The sequence below is a fragment of the Saccopteryx leptura genome, chromosome 1 (assembly GCF_036850995.1).
Source record: "Saccopteryx leptura isolate mSacLep1 chromosome 1, mSacLep1_pri_phased_curated, whole genome shotgun sequence".
NCBI classification, from domain to species: Eukaryota; Metazoa; Chordata; class Mammalia; order Chiroptera; family Emballonuridae; genus Saccopteryx; species Saccopteryx leptura.
This window is the reverse complement of record NC_089503.1, coordinates 341,567,994-341,586,338: the sequence shown is the minus strand read 5'-3', so window position 1 is coordinate 341,586,338 and position 18,345 is coordinate 341,567,994. Positions and strand designations below refer to the sequence as shown.

General features: G+C 39.4%; 1 protein-coding gene across 1 annotated transcript; it reads left to right on the top strand.

The window, feature by feature from the left end:
• The first annotated feature begins 565 nt into the window (after positions 1-565).
• PRSS35 (serine protease 35) lies at positions 566-13,051 on the top strand. The gene is made up of 2 exons (XM_066361342.1): positions 566-703; positions 11,589-13,051. Exon 2 carries the CDS (start codon positions 11,608-11,610, stop codon positions 12,844-12,846), a length of 1,239 nt encoding a protein of 412 aa, XP_066217439.1. The 5' UTR covers positions 566-703; positions 11,589-11,607; the 3' UTR covers positions 12,847-13,051.
• Positions 13,052-18,345: the final 5,294 nt, after the last annotated feature.

Here is an 18,345-nt window from a genome sequence, read left to right as displayed (position 1 = left end):
TAGGACTTGCCCTGTGGGCTGTGCGTTCTGAGAAGCGAGGGAAAGATAGAGACTGGCTTGGGATGGGCCTGGGAAAACGCCCTGGTGCTGATGGCTGAGTATAAATAGTGAGCCGAGCGCGGAGCCCATGAAGGAGACTCCGAGTGCACAACTCTCTCGGGCACTCCCTGCCCCCAACACATGCACGCTTAGAGGAGCTTCTCGAGAGAGTCAAGGGATGCATATTATCACAGGGTCGGATGTCTCCTGTGAACCCACTCCTAAGCTTTCCCCCTAATTTTTAATTAGCTCACTCGGAGGACAAATACAAGATGGGACGTTTCCCTGTCTGCCCCACACCTCCAAGTTAAGCCCCCATTGGCCTGCGTCCCGGCTTTCTCTCCCTTCCTCCCTGCCTTCTCCCCTCCTCTCCGCTGGCCCACCTCCTTCCCCCCTCGCCTCCCCCACCCCCGCGTCATCACCCCCATTCCCCTCCCCTCTCCTCCCCTCCCCTCTCCCCTCCGGAGCAGCTGGGCTCTGGCTCCTCCGCAGTCTGTGCCGCTCGCTCCTGGTCGGCGGTGGCGGCCTCAGCGCCCGCGGTCCTCTAGGCTCCGGGCAGCAGCGCCCCGCCCTCCCTCTCCGGCCAGGGTCAGCGCTGGTGACCGCCTCGGGGGCTCTTTGATTCCAACTGGGCAGCGCCCTGGGGACTGAATAAACTTCACAGGTAAGTATGGAGCGCCCCGCAACCCCCATCACCTCTCACCTCCTCACCTGGCCAGACCCTAGAATTTGGAAATTTCCCTGAGAAAGGCATAACCCATCCAAGGAGAGCGTCTTCGAAAGGTTCTAAAGATGGGGTCAAGCTTAGCACTTCAAATCCTCAAAAGAAATGAAATTCTCCTGCAATAGGCAATTTTGTGCGCCGGCATCTGCACAGTTTAATATTAACAGTAACACTGTTTGCATTGGAATATAAACGGAATTCTTTCTACTTAAGCAGAACCAGAGGGGACCCTCTTTATTTTTGTGATTATTAGCAGATGCCGTTGAGAAAGGTGTAAAATGCATTCTCAGAAACCTACTCTGGTTGAAAACCTCTTTGGCAGGGTTACAATGAAATCAATCAATCTCCTCTCTCTCTCTCTCTCTCTCATTAACTTGGCTGCACAGGGCAGCAAAAGCAGCAGTGGAAAACATTTTTAAAATGAGAAAAGTGAAAAGAAATAGAAAAGTCTTGGACTTGCTATAAAATAGCAAAAAAAAAAAAAAAGAAAAAAGGAGGGGAGATAGATGAAACAATATTGGCAAAATATTGGTAATCATTGAAGCTGGCTGATGGGCACATGGGGATGCACTTCTCTCTCTACTCTTAAAAATACTTTTTACTTTACTTGTGTGTAATTTGGACATTTCCTACAATAAAAAGTTTTTCAAAGTTGTAGAAATATTCTTGCCGGATTCCGCTGACCTTTTTACACTGTCATCAATTTGAAAAGAAGCTGCATGTCCTAAGTGTCCCTGCACCCCTTTATACAATCCTACTCACTTCTGAAATTCTCATTTTATCCCAAGTACGTTTTTCTCTAGAGAGGATTATAAAAGTCATATTTTGCTGCTTGGAGAATTATGCTGAGAATCTGCTTTATAATTTGTAGAAAGAATGTTAAAACCCCAGCCAAATAAGACATCTAGGCTTGAACGTAGTGGCCAAGCATCATTTGGAATTTTATTTTTTTAAGGAAATATTAGAGGAGCTCCTTTAGTGTGAGAAGAGATTGAACTCTCTAAACTTTTCTTCCAGACAGCTCAGAAACTTGTAGGTTTTAAAGGATCTTTTTCAGGTTTTAAAATGTGAGACTGCTTAGCCTATGTGCTTGGCACATAGTATATGCTCATTATATGTTAACATAAACAATTGTTAATGTGACTTAACTTTCCCTATTGAGCAAATTATTTACTGTTCTCTGCTCAATGCTCAGGCAAGCACATTGCAGTTTAACAGCAGGATCAGACTCAGAAGTTGGAGGCTGAAGCTACCTCACTTAACACTGAGTTAACTTTGCAGATGAGAAATCTGAAATGAGAGATGAAATTGCAAAGTCAAATTAGTGCTACGAAAGTTATTTTATAACTCTGCTTAACTAAAAGTTTTTCATATGTGTTAAACTGGTGTCTGATAGTGAGAAACATTGTGATCATAAGTTGCTTTAAAGCCTGAAAACTAGCAAACCTAATATATTTACAGACATTCTTTGCTTTCAAAGGTCAACTTGCAAGATATAAAAATAAGTCAAGAGCCATATGCTGTGCAGTTCCTATATCAGTGCGTGAGAAAGCCAGCAGTCCGTTCTCCTGGGGCTCCCTTACTGCCATTCACCCCAAATTTGGCATACACATAGCATATCTATTGCATAAATTAAAATGTACGTGGCCTGGAAAAATAGATAAAAAACAAAGGGAGGATTTTTTTTTATTGTGATGAGAAACAGAAGATGTGGGTTACTGTAAAATAATCAACTGTGTAACTTTACCATCTTCTTTTCCCTGAAGCACTGCCAAACTCTTAAAGCAGACATTACTTTGTCTCCATTCCTGAAACTAAACTTGAAAAAAAATTCTATGGTATGATATTTTGAATAGAAATTGGCACATTGTCAATAAACTTTCTTGTCATTTATTTTCAGCATAGGATCAGCAGAGAGCATATTCTTTAGGAATGGATGATAAAGTATCTGATAAACACATGTGAAATATTTGGCAGGTTGGAGATTTTTCCTTCATGTTGAAATGAATTGCAGCACATTTGGGGGACTATTTAGCAGTGCTGTAGGTCATAGTGGAAGCGCGCTGGCACTACAACAGTTTTTGGAAAACTACCTGCCAGAAAATTGTCTGGCTGTAGACAACATTATCAGCTCTCAGTTCATCAGGATGGGCTCTGTAGCGTGTAGATGGGTTTTCTAAATGTGATAAATTCCATATGTGACAACCATTTTGTATATTGGCCAGTTAGACTTCTCCCCCTGCTGAATCCTACATGCTTTTAAAATAAATTCTATATCACAGCTCAGAGAATGTAAACAGTTTCAATGCGGGAGCTGAGATTTGCTATCACCAGGCTAACTTCGACATCTAGTGGTAGCAATATAGATAGCAGACAAGTTTCTACCCTGTAGCGCTAGGAATGGAAGCTTCTTGAGGACATTAATGAGTAAGTTACTAGGACATTAAAGCTGAATGAGACCTTAGAAATTTTCTAGTCTAACTCAACATCTAAGAATTACTAAAGAGATTATTATAGAAAGAGACTTTGAAATGATGTATAGTTTTCAGTATCCATTTGTTGAATAGACAAGTTTTTCTTCCTTTTTCCCATTCTCATTTCTCTCGCAATACTGCTCCATGCCACAATGAAGTTGTATCATGATCTTCTTTGGTAGTTCTAAATTGCATGTCTGTATACCTTCTTTTAATGAAAATTTTTATTTATGTTTAAGCCTCCAAACCAAATGGTTTTTTTTTCCACTTTATGTCACTCCCTTCTACCTCTTTGTCTCTAGACATCCAGGGCAGACAGCTTAAGAAAAAAAAACACACTAGATTTTTACCTTTGTTAGCATATTGATTTTCTATTGCTGCTGTAAGAAATTACTGAAAACTTAGTGACTTAAAACAACACATTATCTTAAAGTTCTGAAGGCCAGAAGTCCAGTATGGGTCAGTAGGGCATCATTTCTTCTGAAAGTTCAAAGAGAGAATCTGTTCTCTTACCTTTTTCAGGTTCTAGAGGCCATTTCTTGGCTTGTGACCCTGCATCACTCAGACCTCTGCCTCTATCCTCAGAGCTCCTTCTCACTTTAGGCCTTCCGACCTTCTTAGAAGGCTCCTTGTAATTGCATTGGGCTCACCTGGATAATCCAAGCTAATCTCATCTCAGAATCCTTAATCATATTTACAAATCTCTTTTACCATATAAGGAACATAGTCCCAGATTCTGAGAATTAGAATGTGGCTCCCTTTGGTAGCTAGTATTTGGTATAAAGCAGTGGTAGTCAAACTGGTCCCTACCACCCACTAGTGGGCGTTCCAGCTTTCATGGTGGGCAGTTGCGGAGCAACCAAAGTATAAATATAAATAAAAAGATAGATTTAACTATAGTAAGTTGTTTTATAAAGATTTATTCTGCCAAACTTAGCAAAAATCCAACATAAAATACTTGGTAAGTAATTAGTATTATATGCTTTAACTTGCTGTAACTCTGCTTTATAAATTTTATAAAGTAAAGTTGCTTCCCTACTTTATAAATCACCATTACTGTGGAACCGGTGGGCGGTTAGAAAATTCTACTACTAACAGAGATACAAAAGTGGGCGGTAGGTATAAAAAGGTTGACTACCCCTGGTATAAACAATGAGGGACACAATGGTTAGAGATGTATGAAATCACTTGTGAATATCTACCTATGTTTGAACTCCTATTGTTTAGTATTAATAATAATAATTGCTGTCATTTATTGAATGTTTATTGTGCTCTGGGCATTGTGCTTAGATAGATCATATTAGTTCTCCACAAAAATACTTTAAAATCTTATCCCTATTTAACAAATGTGAAAAACATTGTTTGGAGAGACTAGGTAACCTTTGTAAAGTCACAGAGCTAAAAAGTAGTAAGTATACTTACAGTGATTTAACTCCGATGCCCACTGCAACCACAATGATGAAACACTCCTGTTCTTACTCTTCATATTTATTAGCGATACTAACAATATTATCTTCTCATGGCTGTAATTTCATACACTTTTTGACTTAAATGCTGCCACTGTCCAATGCTTTAGTCAGTAATTAACATTAGCGAGGGCCTAAACTGGGTTAGAATTGAACTTTATAAAATACTTATTCTCCTCTACATCTGCGCCCAATTTGTGAAAATGACTTCTAAAGTTTTTACAGGTGTTCTCCAAAACCTGACACATTTAAACCTTGTTTACACTTGTTTAGTCTTTCCAGTAATGACCCCCCTATCCTGCTGTGGCCTTTTGCCTAAACCAGCAGTTCTGTCTGCAGTTATTTAGAATATCTGGGCCAGGTTACAATGTCTACCTGTTGTATGTCAACCTTTACCGAGCAGGTGGAGGGTGAAAGTGCAGCGAGAGAGGACTGGTGCGTGTTTTCACATTTAGGTGTGTGTGTAAATGTAGGCAGTGATGTTGAGGGGTGGGCAGGTGGTTGACATCTTAGATGGCTAAATAAACAACAGGCAAGTTGTAAAAACTGATTATGAAATCACTGGTGTGTCCTAACATATGCATTAAGGTGGAAGTTGGTGTTGGCCATATAGGGTCACTGGTCTGACTGAGCAGTCTCTGACCAACACCAGAACACTATACACATGAATTTGGACACCTACCTCACTATATATTACAAGAGACAGGTGAAAAGAAAAACCAGAGTAAGTGTGAATCTATCACCTGGGAAGGGAAAGCAATTCAGTGCAGATCCTTGATGTTAAGCCAGCAGCCTCATTTTTCATATATGAGAAAAACAATTTGTTTGAAATGTTTAACATAGTGAGTAATCATCAAATCTTTCATTAGTCCACCTGCCCTCCCTAAGCAAAAGTATAAATATATATAATTATGTCATGCCAGTAATATTCTATACACTCTAGATAGACTCCCTCTGAATGTTTGTTCTTTCACTATAAGTCACTCCCTCAGAATAATTATTTTGACATGGACCCTGCTTCTTTTTTAGGCTGAGGACCTGATTCTAGAATTCCTAATGTAGATTCAGGCTATAAATAAGCCACAGAAAATGCAATTCGAGTGTTCTGTGGTTGGGAAATGTTTAATCACATTTAAGTTTAATAGTACTGAGAAAAAGATATTACAAAGCCACAGATATTCATAGGAAGGAATAATTAGGAACAAACTCATTTGGGAAGTCTCTAAAGTGAAGCTGTCTTTGAATGAAGCAAAACAAAATACAACAAAGAAAAAAGGGAGTTTGAGGGTGTGCTGGATACCATCCCAAAACAAAGACATTTGACTGTGAAATTGATGTTTTAGAAAATTAAAAGTACTACAACTTTGGCTCAGGTAATAAGTTGTTTTAAAGTGATGTTACTTCACCCAGGAACGTAGAAAAATAATAATGATAAAAAAGCCTTTTATTGATGCTAACCATGTTTTGACCTCACTGGTAACCAGGCGTACCTCATATGCCTTGTAAGAGGTAGAGGAGACTTGCCTGACCTGTGGTGGCACAGTGGATAAAGTGTCGACCTGGAAATGCTGAGGTCGCCGGTTCGAAACCCTGGGCTTGCCTGGTCAAGGCACATATGGGAGTTGATGCTTCCAGCTCCTCCCCCCTTCTCCTTCTCTCTGTCTCTCTCTCTCTCTCCTCTCTAAAAAATGAGAAAAAAAAAAAAAGAGGTAGAGGAGACTTAAGCAGAATTTTCTCACTCCTTGGTCTGCACTTGTGACCACTACGCTGATACAGATACTCAGATATTCTAAATACTATCAGCAATCACATTTTTGAGACAGCATAAGCAAACAAACAAAAAAAGGTGTAAGTCATCTTTTTTTTCTTTTTCTTTTATTCAGTGAGAGAAGGGGAGGCAGAGAGACAGACTACTGCATGCACCCTGCCTGGATCCACCCAGCAAGCCCTCTAGGGGGCAATGCTCTGCTCATCTAGAGCTTTGTTCCATTGCTCAGCAACCGAGCTCTTCTTAGCACCTGAGGTGGAGGCCATGGAGCTATTCTAAGCACCTGGGGCCAACTCACTCCAATTGAGCCACAGCTGCAGGAGGGAAAGAGAGAGAGGGGGGAGAGAAGCAAAAGGGGGAGAGGGATGGAGAAGCAGATGGGCACTTCTCCTAAGCGCCCTGACCGGAATTGAACCTGGGACATCCACAGGCCAGGCTGATGCTCTACCACTGAGCCAATCGGCCAGGGCCGATAAGTTATTTTTTATAGATCAGGTACAAATGTAGAATAGTATTTGCTCTATCAGTACAAATTCATTTGCAGATCCCGATAGTATTGCTTCCTTCTTAATTCCCTTTTATTTGATTTACTTCTGTAGTCCAACCTGTAATTAACTGTGTGTACACTGACTCACAATGAAGAGTCATGACTGCAACCTCACATTCATTAACCAAAATTGGAATTTGAAGCCTCAAACCCAAGCCATCTTGAAAGGAAAAATTAAGGTCATAATTATAATGGAAGACTGGATAAAAGAGGAGGATGAGGGAAGACAAGAGACATTAAATGTTTCAAAGTATTATAGCTGCCCCACCAATGGAACTGTATCTTTTTAAGTCAATGAGTTAGTGCTTTTTGGACAATGGGCATATGTAGATATATCCACTGAACCGTGGATTGCTCTATCAGTAAGAGCTGTCATTTGCATCACATTGACATTTTTACCACAAGGCAAACTTAGATTTTCCCAAAAAAAGTGTCCATAAACATTTGTCCAATTTTAAATTACAGGCCAAATTAAATAGGCTAACTAAATATATGTCCTCTTATTACTGTGATTCTGAGGTCATATTACAAGGCTCTGCCCTTCCCATGCCCAAGGATAGATGTGGCATGGCTTTTATTTCTGTAGGCCTCACTTGAAGGGCACCAGACAGAGCTGGCAAGCTGTGCCACTGAGTGATCTGTGGCCTTGTGTTGGACGCATCACAGACGAGCCTACTGAATTCGAATCTTTTCAGACATATTAAGTCACTTCTATAAAAGTAAGTTATGTTTTTATTTATTAAGTCACTGAACCATTTCGTATGAAGAGTTGCTAACATAGTAAAAGAGCATAATTCAGAATAAATTTATTTTTTACATGAATCAGACACTGATATCATTTGCAATCTGGTTAAGCAATCATTCCTGCAAAGACTGACTTCTGGGTTGTGACTTGAGTTACTACACCAGGGCCTTGGCTGCTGCCATGGTTCTCAAACTGCACTGATCACCAGAATTGCCTGAGACCTGGGTAAAACATGGATAGCTGGGAACCTGCCCCCTCCTGGCAAGTTTTGGAGGCTAGATGGTTGGGTCCTGAAATGACCTTTTCTCTTTTCCTTTTTTTTTCTTAAGTGGGCAGTGAGGAGGCATAGTGACAGACTCCTGCATATGCCCCAACTGGTAGCCATCCAGCAAGCCCCCTATCCAGCAATGCTCTGCCCATCTGGGGCCATTGCTCTGTTGCTCAACAACCAATATATTTTAGCACCTGAGGTGAGGCTATGGAGCCATCCTCAGCACCTGGGGCCAACTTGTTCCAACTGAGCCATGGCTATGGGAGGGAAAGAGAGAGGGTAGAGGGGCAGGGGTGGAGAAGCAGGTGGTCACTTCTCCTGTGTTCCCTGACTGGGAATTGAACCTGGGACATCCATACACCAGGCCAAAGCTCTACCACTGAGCCAAATGGCCAGGGCCTGAAATGATCATTTTTAACAAGCTCCTAAGTGATGGTGACACTGCTTCTTCGGGGACTACAGAGTGGGGATCCTTTGATATGACAGAGTTTATAGTTTGCCATATACCAGTAGAAAATTTTATTAACAAATCAATAACATCCTTTTGAGTTATTCATGTTTCATTTTGAGTCCAAAGACAGGACAAAAAACTATCTCAGCTCAAAGTAGGTGGGCAGGAGAAGTTTCTCCTTATTCACAAGAGGGTCAGCCCTTTTGTTTAGTTTATACCTTCAACTGATTGGATGAGGCCCACCTACAGTAGGGAGGGAAAACTGCTTTACTCAGTCTACCAATTCACAGGCCAATGTTATCCAGAGAAACCCTTACACACAGACCCAGGGCAGTTCAACCAAGTATCTGAGCACCCTGTGGCCTAGTCAAGTTGACATATAAAACTATTACACAGGGCTTTCTTAAAAGTCTGCCTACAGAATTACAGCATAGAGCACATGTTTTATTTAGTAAAGAGTAGGAGAACGTCTATATTTTTGGTTCATATTCTAGTTCAACAATTTGTATAGTAAAAGATGGTTTTGTCAGTTATTTAATATTTCTGTTCTGCCTTTCTAATCCCTAAGTAGCTAATAAACTACAAGGCTAAATTAAATCACAATGAAAAAAAAAAAAAAACAACAACAAACCCTAACTGAAGAAACAATACCACAGCACCATGATTGGGACATCCTCTATTTTGCCTAGGAGTGACCCTCCCATGTTTATTACTCCACAGATCATTAGTATCAAATGTTAATACGGACAAAGTTATTCTATGTATTCCTCAGTGAGGCTATTTGGCTGCGTTTCAGTATTTGATGTAATCATATATTAAGCATGTACACAATAGACAGCTATTATCATAAAGGGCAAAAGGAAAAATTGATTTTTAAAACTTGTTTCCTAGACCCAAAAACTCCCTTGATTGACATTTTGCTAAAAATCAGAGAGATAAAATATATTTCTCTTTTTAATCATCTATTTTGGTCCATTGTTAAGCTAAGAGGCAGCAAATAACTCTGATTTTAGCTTTATTTATTTATTTATTTATTTTAGGCAAAGACAGATTTTTATCTTGGGAACTACTCAGTTAAGCATAGGATTTCCAGGTTTCAATATTATTACTGAATTGTTAGCCTTTTTTCATGACAATTCAATTAAATAAAATGGATGAAATATTTATTGTTGAAATTACATAGAATATAACAAAAGAAAATACTAAGTGACCGAACACAATTATTACCAATATAATTACTGTTTTGTATAAAATCAAATTTGCCGTAGTAATGATTAGAAATGCTGTAGTATGAGTGTGGATTCTTTTCTAAAGTATATTCTTACTGATTTTTGGACAATATGCATTATTTCCCCAAGTAAAGCAAGTTACAAGCTACTTAACAATATAGCCTAATAATAACCAGAATCACCGTTCCTCAGCGTTCAAGTGTGAACAGATTAAAAAAATGGATATTGCAAAATTTCTTTGTAATCTTGCTGACGCCAAGTCATGGTAAAGATTATTATAAATTGGATATATTCAAGTGCATGGTGATTCAAATTAATTATGTCATATTTTGGTGAATATATCATGTTTGAACAATAAAGAGGTTATATAGTATATGTTTTGTTTTATCAAAGAGATGTTATTAGTTTGTTAATAGGATTGTGTACTTATATATGGCAAAATAAAGTCTGTTGTGTTAAGTGGTGCCCATATTCAGCTCTGCACCAGACACAAATTTTCATTTTCATGCCATTGCATAAGATCCTCTGACTATACCCTGGGTTGAGGAACATTCCTAACATTCTTCATTACTTTTTTATTCCACAGGGGGAAAAAAAGATGATCAGAAAGCATTTGGAGTCAAAGTATTGTAGGAATACTGTAACCTTGAATTTGCCTCTGTTTTATACTAAGTGCAAATCATTTGGTAAACCTGGATATTTTAGCTATTAAAAAACGACTTAGAACATAGCTTACAAATTTCACAATTGCTGTTCCAAAGAGTGCTACCCCCCCCATAAAGCAACAACTGACAAACATCAATTCCACTACATAAATTGACATACCTGTGAGCCTAGAGAGACAGGAAAAGATAGCAAGATGTAAAAACTAGGAGAGGTAATCTCTGATATATCAGTACCGACAACTTCAAAAATATTTAACACAGAAGCACTGCTCTTAGATCATGAGACCCATAATGAAAGGGACCACATTTAATCGTGATCATGTTCCCCCAAGTGGCCAGTTCAGAATCGTAGCCTGTGTTCCATAAATTCTTGTAAGTAAATTTAACATACAGTAAAATCCCACTAGGGAGCATATTTGTATATTGCTTTGCTTAGATGGTAGTTCCAGGTACAACTTTGTTTTAAAAAAAAAAAAGCAGGGTATATTTCTCTTACTTAGCATAAAATGGCCTCTGCATATTCTATTTTATTTTTTTATAATAAGGGATGCTGCTTGTAAAAAATCAAAGCCATAGCAGATGAACCTGTTTATTTCAAAAACCTTTTCTGCTTTCAGAATAGTATCTGATGATTTCCTTTACATCATCAGTTAGCGTGGTCTGCAAACCATGGTTCAGGGTTCACTGTACCTAGTGGATGTTTTTCAAGCTCTGTGCAAGGCATTTGCACTCTAGAGATGAGGAATTTTATGATCCTTGCTTTTAAGGAGCCAAGTGCAGGGAGAGTGCAGGATGTCTGCTGCTATATTTACATCTAAGTCCTCCGGAAATAAGGTTGTAGGAGACCTAGCAAGGAAGGGGGTGTGGCTTAGGTCACAGAGGCACCCAGTTAGCTATCTCATCCTGCTCTCCCCAGGCGTCGGGCTGCCTGGGGAGGTAGAAGTGGAGAAGGCCGGTGGGGATGGGGCCAGGTGAGTTAGGGCTGGTGCAGGGAAGCTTGGGTGAAAAACAACTTACTGATTTTGGCAAGTTGTATGAGCCTACTTAGCAGGGTGTTTCATCACAGTAAAACCAACGTACAGTGAAAATAAAGACTCCTATTTGTGGAGAAGGTACATTTAAACCCCAAGGCCTAAGTGGCATGGGTAAGTAACATTTAAAAAGAAAACATTGTAAAGCTTCTCTTTTCTTTTTTTTTTTATTCTTAAGGACAAAAGGGAAGAACAAAATGGAAAATACACTATTTTGGTTGATATTTTTCACCCTTGGGTGGACCCTCATCAATGGATCGGAGATGGAACAGAATTTGATGTGGCATTTGAGGAAAGTACCCCGGGTTGTCAGTGAAAGAACTTTCCATCTCACTAGCCCCACCTTTGAGGCAGATGCTAAGATGGTGTTAAAGAAAGTGTGCGGCATTGAATGCCAGAAAGAACTCCCAGCTCCCAGCCTTTCTGACCTGGAAGATTCTCTTTCCTATGAGACTGTCGCTGAGAATGGCACCCGAACCTTGACCAGAGTGAAAGTTCAAGGTGTGGTCATTGAGCCAACTCAAAACATCACCACAAAAGGAGGGTCTGTTAGGAGAAGGAGACAGGTGTACGGCACAGACAGCAGGTTCAGCATCTTGGACAAAAGATTCTTGACTAATTTCCCTTTCAATACAGCTGTGAAACTCTCCACCGGCTGCAGTGGCGTTCTGGTCTCCCCCAGTCATGTTCTAACTGCTGCCCACTGTGTGCACGATGGGAGGGACTACATTAAAGGGAGTAAAAAGCTTAGGGTAGGGTTGTTGAAGATGAGGAATAAAGGAGTTGGCAAGAAGCGTAGGGGTTCTAAGAGGAGCAGGAGAGAAGCTAATGCTGGTGACCAAAGAGAGGGTAGCAAAGAGAATCTGAAGGGGAGGGCCACAGCTGGCAGAAGGAAGGGATCTGCCCGGGGTCAGAGAGCCGCTGAGGGCAAGCCCTCCTTCCAGTGGACCCGGGTCAAGAAGACCCACATTCCCAAAGGCTGGGCCACAGGCGGCAAGGGCGATGCGGCCCTGGACTATGACTACGCTCTTCTGGAGCTGAAGCGCGCTCACAAAAAGAAATACATGGAACTAGGAATCAGTCCAACCATCAAGAAGCTGCCGGGGGGGATGATCCACTTCTCAGGATTTGATCACGATAGAGCAGATCAGTTGGTCTACCGGTTTTGTAGCGTGTCCGATGAATCCAACGATCTCCTCTACCAATACTGCGATGCCGAGTCAGGCTCCACTGGTTCCGGGGTCTACCTGCGTCTCAAAGAGCCCAACAAAAAGAATTGGAAGCGCAAAATCATTGCGGTCTATTCAGGCCACCAGTGGGTGGATGTCCACGGTGTTCAAAAGGACTACAACGTAGCGGTGCGCATCACTCCCCTCAAGTACGCCCAGATTTGCCTCTGGATTCACGGAGATGGTGCCAACTGTACTTACGGATAACAGGAGCCTGAAACAGGCCACGGATGACATAAATGGCCAAGAAAACCAGTTCTCATTATTGTAGCAAGATCACATCACAGGTTATGCCTGGACTTGAACCCTATTAATAGCATTTCAACATTTTTATAAATTTACTTTTTCAAAACTAGATTTCATATATTTAAAAAATGTTTAGGTAAAGATATTGAAACTAGATGGGCATTTCAATAATAAGTATATATTCTTCATTACATGGTGGTAAGTTTGGTTTGTGGAAAAAACTTTGCTTCTTTCTGCTTTCTTAAAAATTAGACACTCTTTAAAAAACTTCAAGCTAGTACTATAAATAATGTGATTTCTCAATGGACTTATTCTCAGGGTCCTACTCTAAGAAGAATCTAATAAAATGTCAGTTGCATATTAAATGTGAAGTTGCATATACAGAGGTAGACAGTAGCATTTAAAATCAAGTTAGAGACTGACATTTACAACAGTCAGTACTACTGGGAAATGGGCCATTCAGTCCGTGCCCTCATTGTTTATATTTTTCCTGGGTCTGAGAAACTTTAGTCTTTGTTTTGCTTTGTTTTTGTTTTTAAGAATTACAAGCAATAGCTTTACGAGCAAAACTATCAATTATTTTACTGCTTTGAAAAATTTCAACTGAGGTGTGTATTATTTAAAATGGGAGAAATACTTTGTCCTATGAAATAGATCTAGTTTTAAAATGGGGAAGCTGAGACTTTTAAAGATCTCACATTTTTTATTTAAACAGTGTTCAAACCATGGACTTTTCATGTAGGCAGAGGGAAGACAGTTCCAAGTTATAAATGATCATGCATTAAAAGGCACATCATGTTACTCTATAGTCTCCTATATATGAGGTGCTATATTTTCAGGACGAGCAGTTCTAGGTATTTTTCACACAAGAGCTTTTTTACTCCCTTGACAAAATTCAGCCTTCTTCGTATGACCATAGGCATATTATTTTGGTGAATTCTCTGATTAGTAATTTTAAATTCCTTAAAATAAATAGAATTTACAGATAATTTTTAAAAGATGGTACCGATTATTTTCAGTAGGGACCAAGGCTGTACACTCACTGTTGTCATCACGGCAGCCTTAGCTGCCCTGGGGCACTTGACACATTTTTCTTCAATGAACAGATAGATATTAGCTGAATGGCTGCAAAGGGCATTAGTTCAGGCCCTTATTTGTATAGGGTTTTAGTGATTTGTAGTTGAGTGAACCATAAAATTCAGGAATTGTAGACCTGGTATCTGGTATGCTCTTCCTGATGGTTGCTAAGGTACATTTTCTTCTGTCATGACACACACCAAGTCACTGACTCTGCCAGAGCTCAAACTTTTTTATTTGTTATTATTTTTATGATTTGTATGCAAAGGAATATTTGATCAGATTATGATAAAATGATTTTGTGTATGGTGTCCAAAATACCTAAATTCTATACAAGTATATGTTCTTTAATAATATGAATCAGTTAAAAATCATTCAATAAAAAATTTAAAAGGATATCGGTTATAACTCTTATTGTATCTATATATATATATTTTATATGCAATTAATAAATTAACTGTCATTTAATTAAAAATTATTCTGTTTAATTCTACACACATTTCACTGAGTAGTATTTTATCACTGGTGCCAGTGGAATAGGGTTACTGACTCAAAAGTTTTGTTTAGATCTTTTTTGGAAAATCATCTATATAATCATTGCAACTAAAAGTATTTCCAGGTGAATTTTGCACACTTATTGCAAATGCACACACACACAAAATTTCATCTTTAGAATCTTACAAAGTAATTCTTGGGATTTGAGTAAATTCAGAGTAATGTAAAGTGTTTAGTGTCAATAATTTGGTGTTTAAGGTTAAATTCTGAATATATATAATTTCCTTAAAATCACTGTACTTTTTGGCCGGTTGGCTCAGTGGTAGAGCGTCGGCCTGGTGTGCGGGGAACCCGGGTTCGATTCCCGGCCAGGGCACATAGGAGAAGCGCCCATTTGCTTCTCCACCCCCCCCCCCCCCTTCCTCTCTGTCTCTCTCTTCCCCTCCCGCAGCCAAGGCTCCGTTGGAGCAAGGATGGCCCCGGCGCCGGGGATGGCTCCTTGGCCTCTGCCCCAGGCGCTAGAGTGGCTCTGGTCGCGGCAAAGCGACGCCCGGAGGGGCAGAGCATCGCCCCCTGGTGGGCAGAGCGTCGCCCCTGGTGGGCGTGCCGAGTGGATCCCGGTCGGGCGCATGCGGGAGTCTGTCTGACTGTCTCTCCCCGTTTCCAGCTTCAGGAAAAAAAAAAAAAAAAAAAAATCACTGTACTTTCCAAAAATATATTTAGCTCATTTTCTTTACAGAAGTTTGATTCTCTCATTCTCTTTTCTGAATTATGAATCTTATACGACCTATTTAGTTCCATTAACGTGTACTCTATTACTTAGAAAGTTTTACTTCATATACTTTTTCTGTTATGCTTAACAGATTTGAAATAGAAAATTAATTTGAATTCACCTAACTAAACAAATATACCCATACACAGAACACCTACTTGTGCAAAGGACTACACTGATTTACTGTTTTTGAGAAACTTATCAATGGTTGAACTGAAATAACTATTTATAAAACAATTGAAATTTAAAATTGTGGATTTTTTCTTTACCCAAATAACATATTTCATTTTATTTATGGTTTTGTTTTGCTGAAATGAATAAATGAATGGGCAGAATAAGACTCCCCCCATTCTTAATAAGTTTCTTATATTTTAAATGCCCACTAAAAAAAAAATTAAATGTATGTATGACCAAGACCAGAATTCTAGATAAATCATTACCTTTTATATTTATAAATCAAAGAATTCTTTGAAATTCTTATTTCATAAAGAATGTCAGTTTTAGAAGAGACCATAAAGATTACCTAGTTTATCTTTACATTTACATTTTAAATTCCCTCCACAGCATTTTCTTTAAGTGGTTGTCCAGCGATAAAAACCCTAAATATTATTTAGTTATTAAAATAAATTCAGGAATATAACATTGTTTTAATTTAAACTGTTAGTTCAATTTGCTATAAACTATAAACATTATATTGCATTTTTCTTGATTTTATTCCCAATGTTGACCATTTCAATTATTCATAACTGTTTGGTCTTATACTGATAAATCAGGTATTTACTCTCCTCAAAAATGAATTGTGATCATAAATTAAGAACATTAAGAGACAAGGCAATTGAACCAAGCACTGGGTGTTATAAGGATGTGACTCTATAGCTATAAATAACATCATTATTCTTTAATATGGTTTTCTTATAACAATTATATTTTGGCTACTGATTTTAAAAGTATAAAAAATATTTGTATAAATACTATTTTTTATAATATCTCCAGTTAATTAACAAAAGAGTCTTTTAAATAAACTGTATTTTATAGCTAGAATTGCTCTTTCTTCAATAGTCAAATTAAAAAGTACAGAAATACTTAGGAGCTTTGGTCTAATTGATAGTGAAATCTTGTTCCCATCCGATGGGGTCACTGTGTAGGAGCCACAGTTTTTATCGATTTATCATTCACCAAATGGGAGTAAATACCCTCAAATGTTATCTTTTCTACTTATAAATAAAGTCTAGGGAGGAAATCTCATTTATTCCTTTCTGTAATTAATAACTGGCAGTTCCATCCAATTAGTGAAACTGTCTGGAACATAGTATGGTCAAAATAACTTGTGGTGCCTGACCTGTGGTGGTGCAGTGGATAAAGCGTTGACCTGGAAATGCTGAGGTTGCCGGTTCGAAACCCTGGGCTTGCCTGGTCAAGGCACATATGGGAGTTGATGCTTCCAGCTCCTCCCCCACTTCTCTCTCTCTGTCTCTCCTCTCTGTCTCTCCCTCTCCTCTCTAAAATGAATAAATTAAAAAAAAAGAATTCAAAAGAACTTGTGGCCTCATTCTGGGCTAATTTGCTTCACCCACAGGTGAAGTGTCCTAATTTGTTTGGCTGCCATAACAAAATACCATTGATTGGTGGCTTAAACAGTAGAAATTGACTCCTCACAGCTTTGAAAACTGGGGATTTCCGCAAGGTAGTTTGCTGAAGCCTCCTCTGTCAGTGTAGGCAGCCACTATCTTGCAGTGTGCTCACATGTCCTCTTTGTTTATTTTCAGAGGGAGAGCTAGCGAGCTCTTTGGTGTCTTTGCATAAGGGGCCTAATCCCATCAGCACCTCATCTAACCCCAATTACTTTTAATATGAGGGTGTGGGGTGGGTTTGGCACAAGCATTCAGTCTATAATAGGTGTGTATTCTTTTTTTTTTTTTTTAAGTTAGAGGAGGGGAGATAGACAGACCCTCGCATGTGCCCTGCACGAGATCCACCCAGCAGACTCCATCTGGGGCCAATGCTCAAGTCAACCCATCTATCCTCAGTGCTCAGGACCAGCACTTGGGACCAACACTCGGACCAACAGAGCCACTGCCTGTGGGAGAAAAAGGGAGAGAGAAGGGGGAGAGGGAGGAGAAGAGATGCAGATGGTCAGTTTTCTTGTTTGCCCTGACTAGAAATAGAACCCAGACATCCACACACCAGGCTGATGCTCTATCCACTGATCAAACTGGCCAGCGCCTAGGTGTCTATTCTGAACGCACAGATTCCTTCTGGGGCCAGGCCAAAAACGTCCTACTTACCAGAGGAACGAGGTAAAGGTGTAGGAATGACAGCTCAGGCCAACCAGTCACCTTCTACCCACTTTCATCATAATCTCAAGTGCTCACACTTGGAACAAAGGTATGCTTAAAACATCAAGTATTCACTGAGGGCATTACTTACTCTCTGCTACATGATAAGGCTTTAAAAAACTGGAGATATTAAGTGTATATTGTATTACAGAGCTACATATTTAAATAATGGAAATATTTATTATAATGAGAATTTTAATATCAGAATCTTGTGGCATTTAAGGAATGAAATATTTGCCATATTCCCTACTGACTTATTTGAGATTCTGAGCAGCGGCGTCTACGGCCATACCACCCTGAACGCGCCTGATCTCGTCTGAGATTCTGAGCAAAATGCCTTCAAAATGGCAAGTCCCAGGATCCTGCAGTTAATGCTCATCCTCGCCATCTGCCATCAAAACATGTCATGAGATCATCTCTGCCTCAGAACTTGCCTCCAAAATATTTTTGTTTGAGTAGTATTTGAAAATTTCCAGTAATATCTTAAGATCCCTTCGCTCTTTTTAAAGCACAGAGGACAAGCTGGCCACTAAGACTATCCACTTCAATTTACAATACAATCAATAGCACCAATTTTTGACTTCCAGGGTGGTTTTACCAAACTTTGGCAATATGAGCACATTTCTATCTATATTTTTTAATGTTTCACTAATAAGCTTGTATTTATGTTGTTAAAATTCTCCGTGTATGTATTAATATCTTGAAAAATGTGTATATTTTCACACACAAGGCATAGATAAGGGAAATACTTTGGAATCTGTTTATACAACTGAATACAGA

Bases quoted from the DNA above. Each gene is read 5' to 3' on its own strand.
- PRSS35 (XM_066361342.1), top strand. From the start codon at position 11,608: ATGGAAAATACACTATTTTGGTTGATATTTTTCACCCTTGGGTGGACC.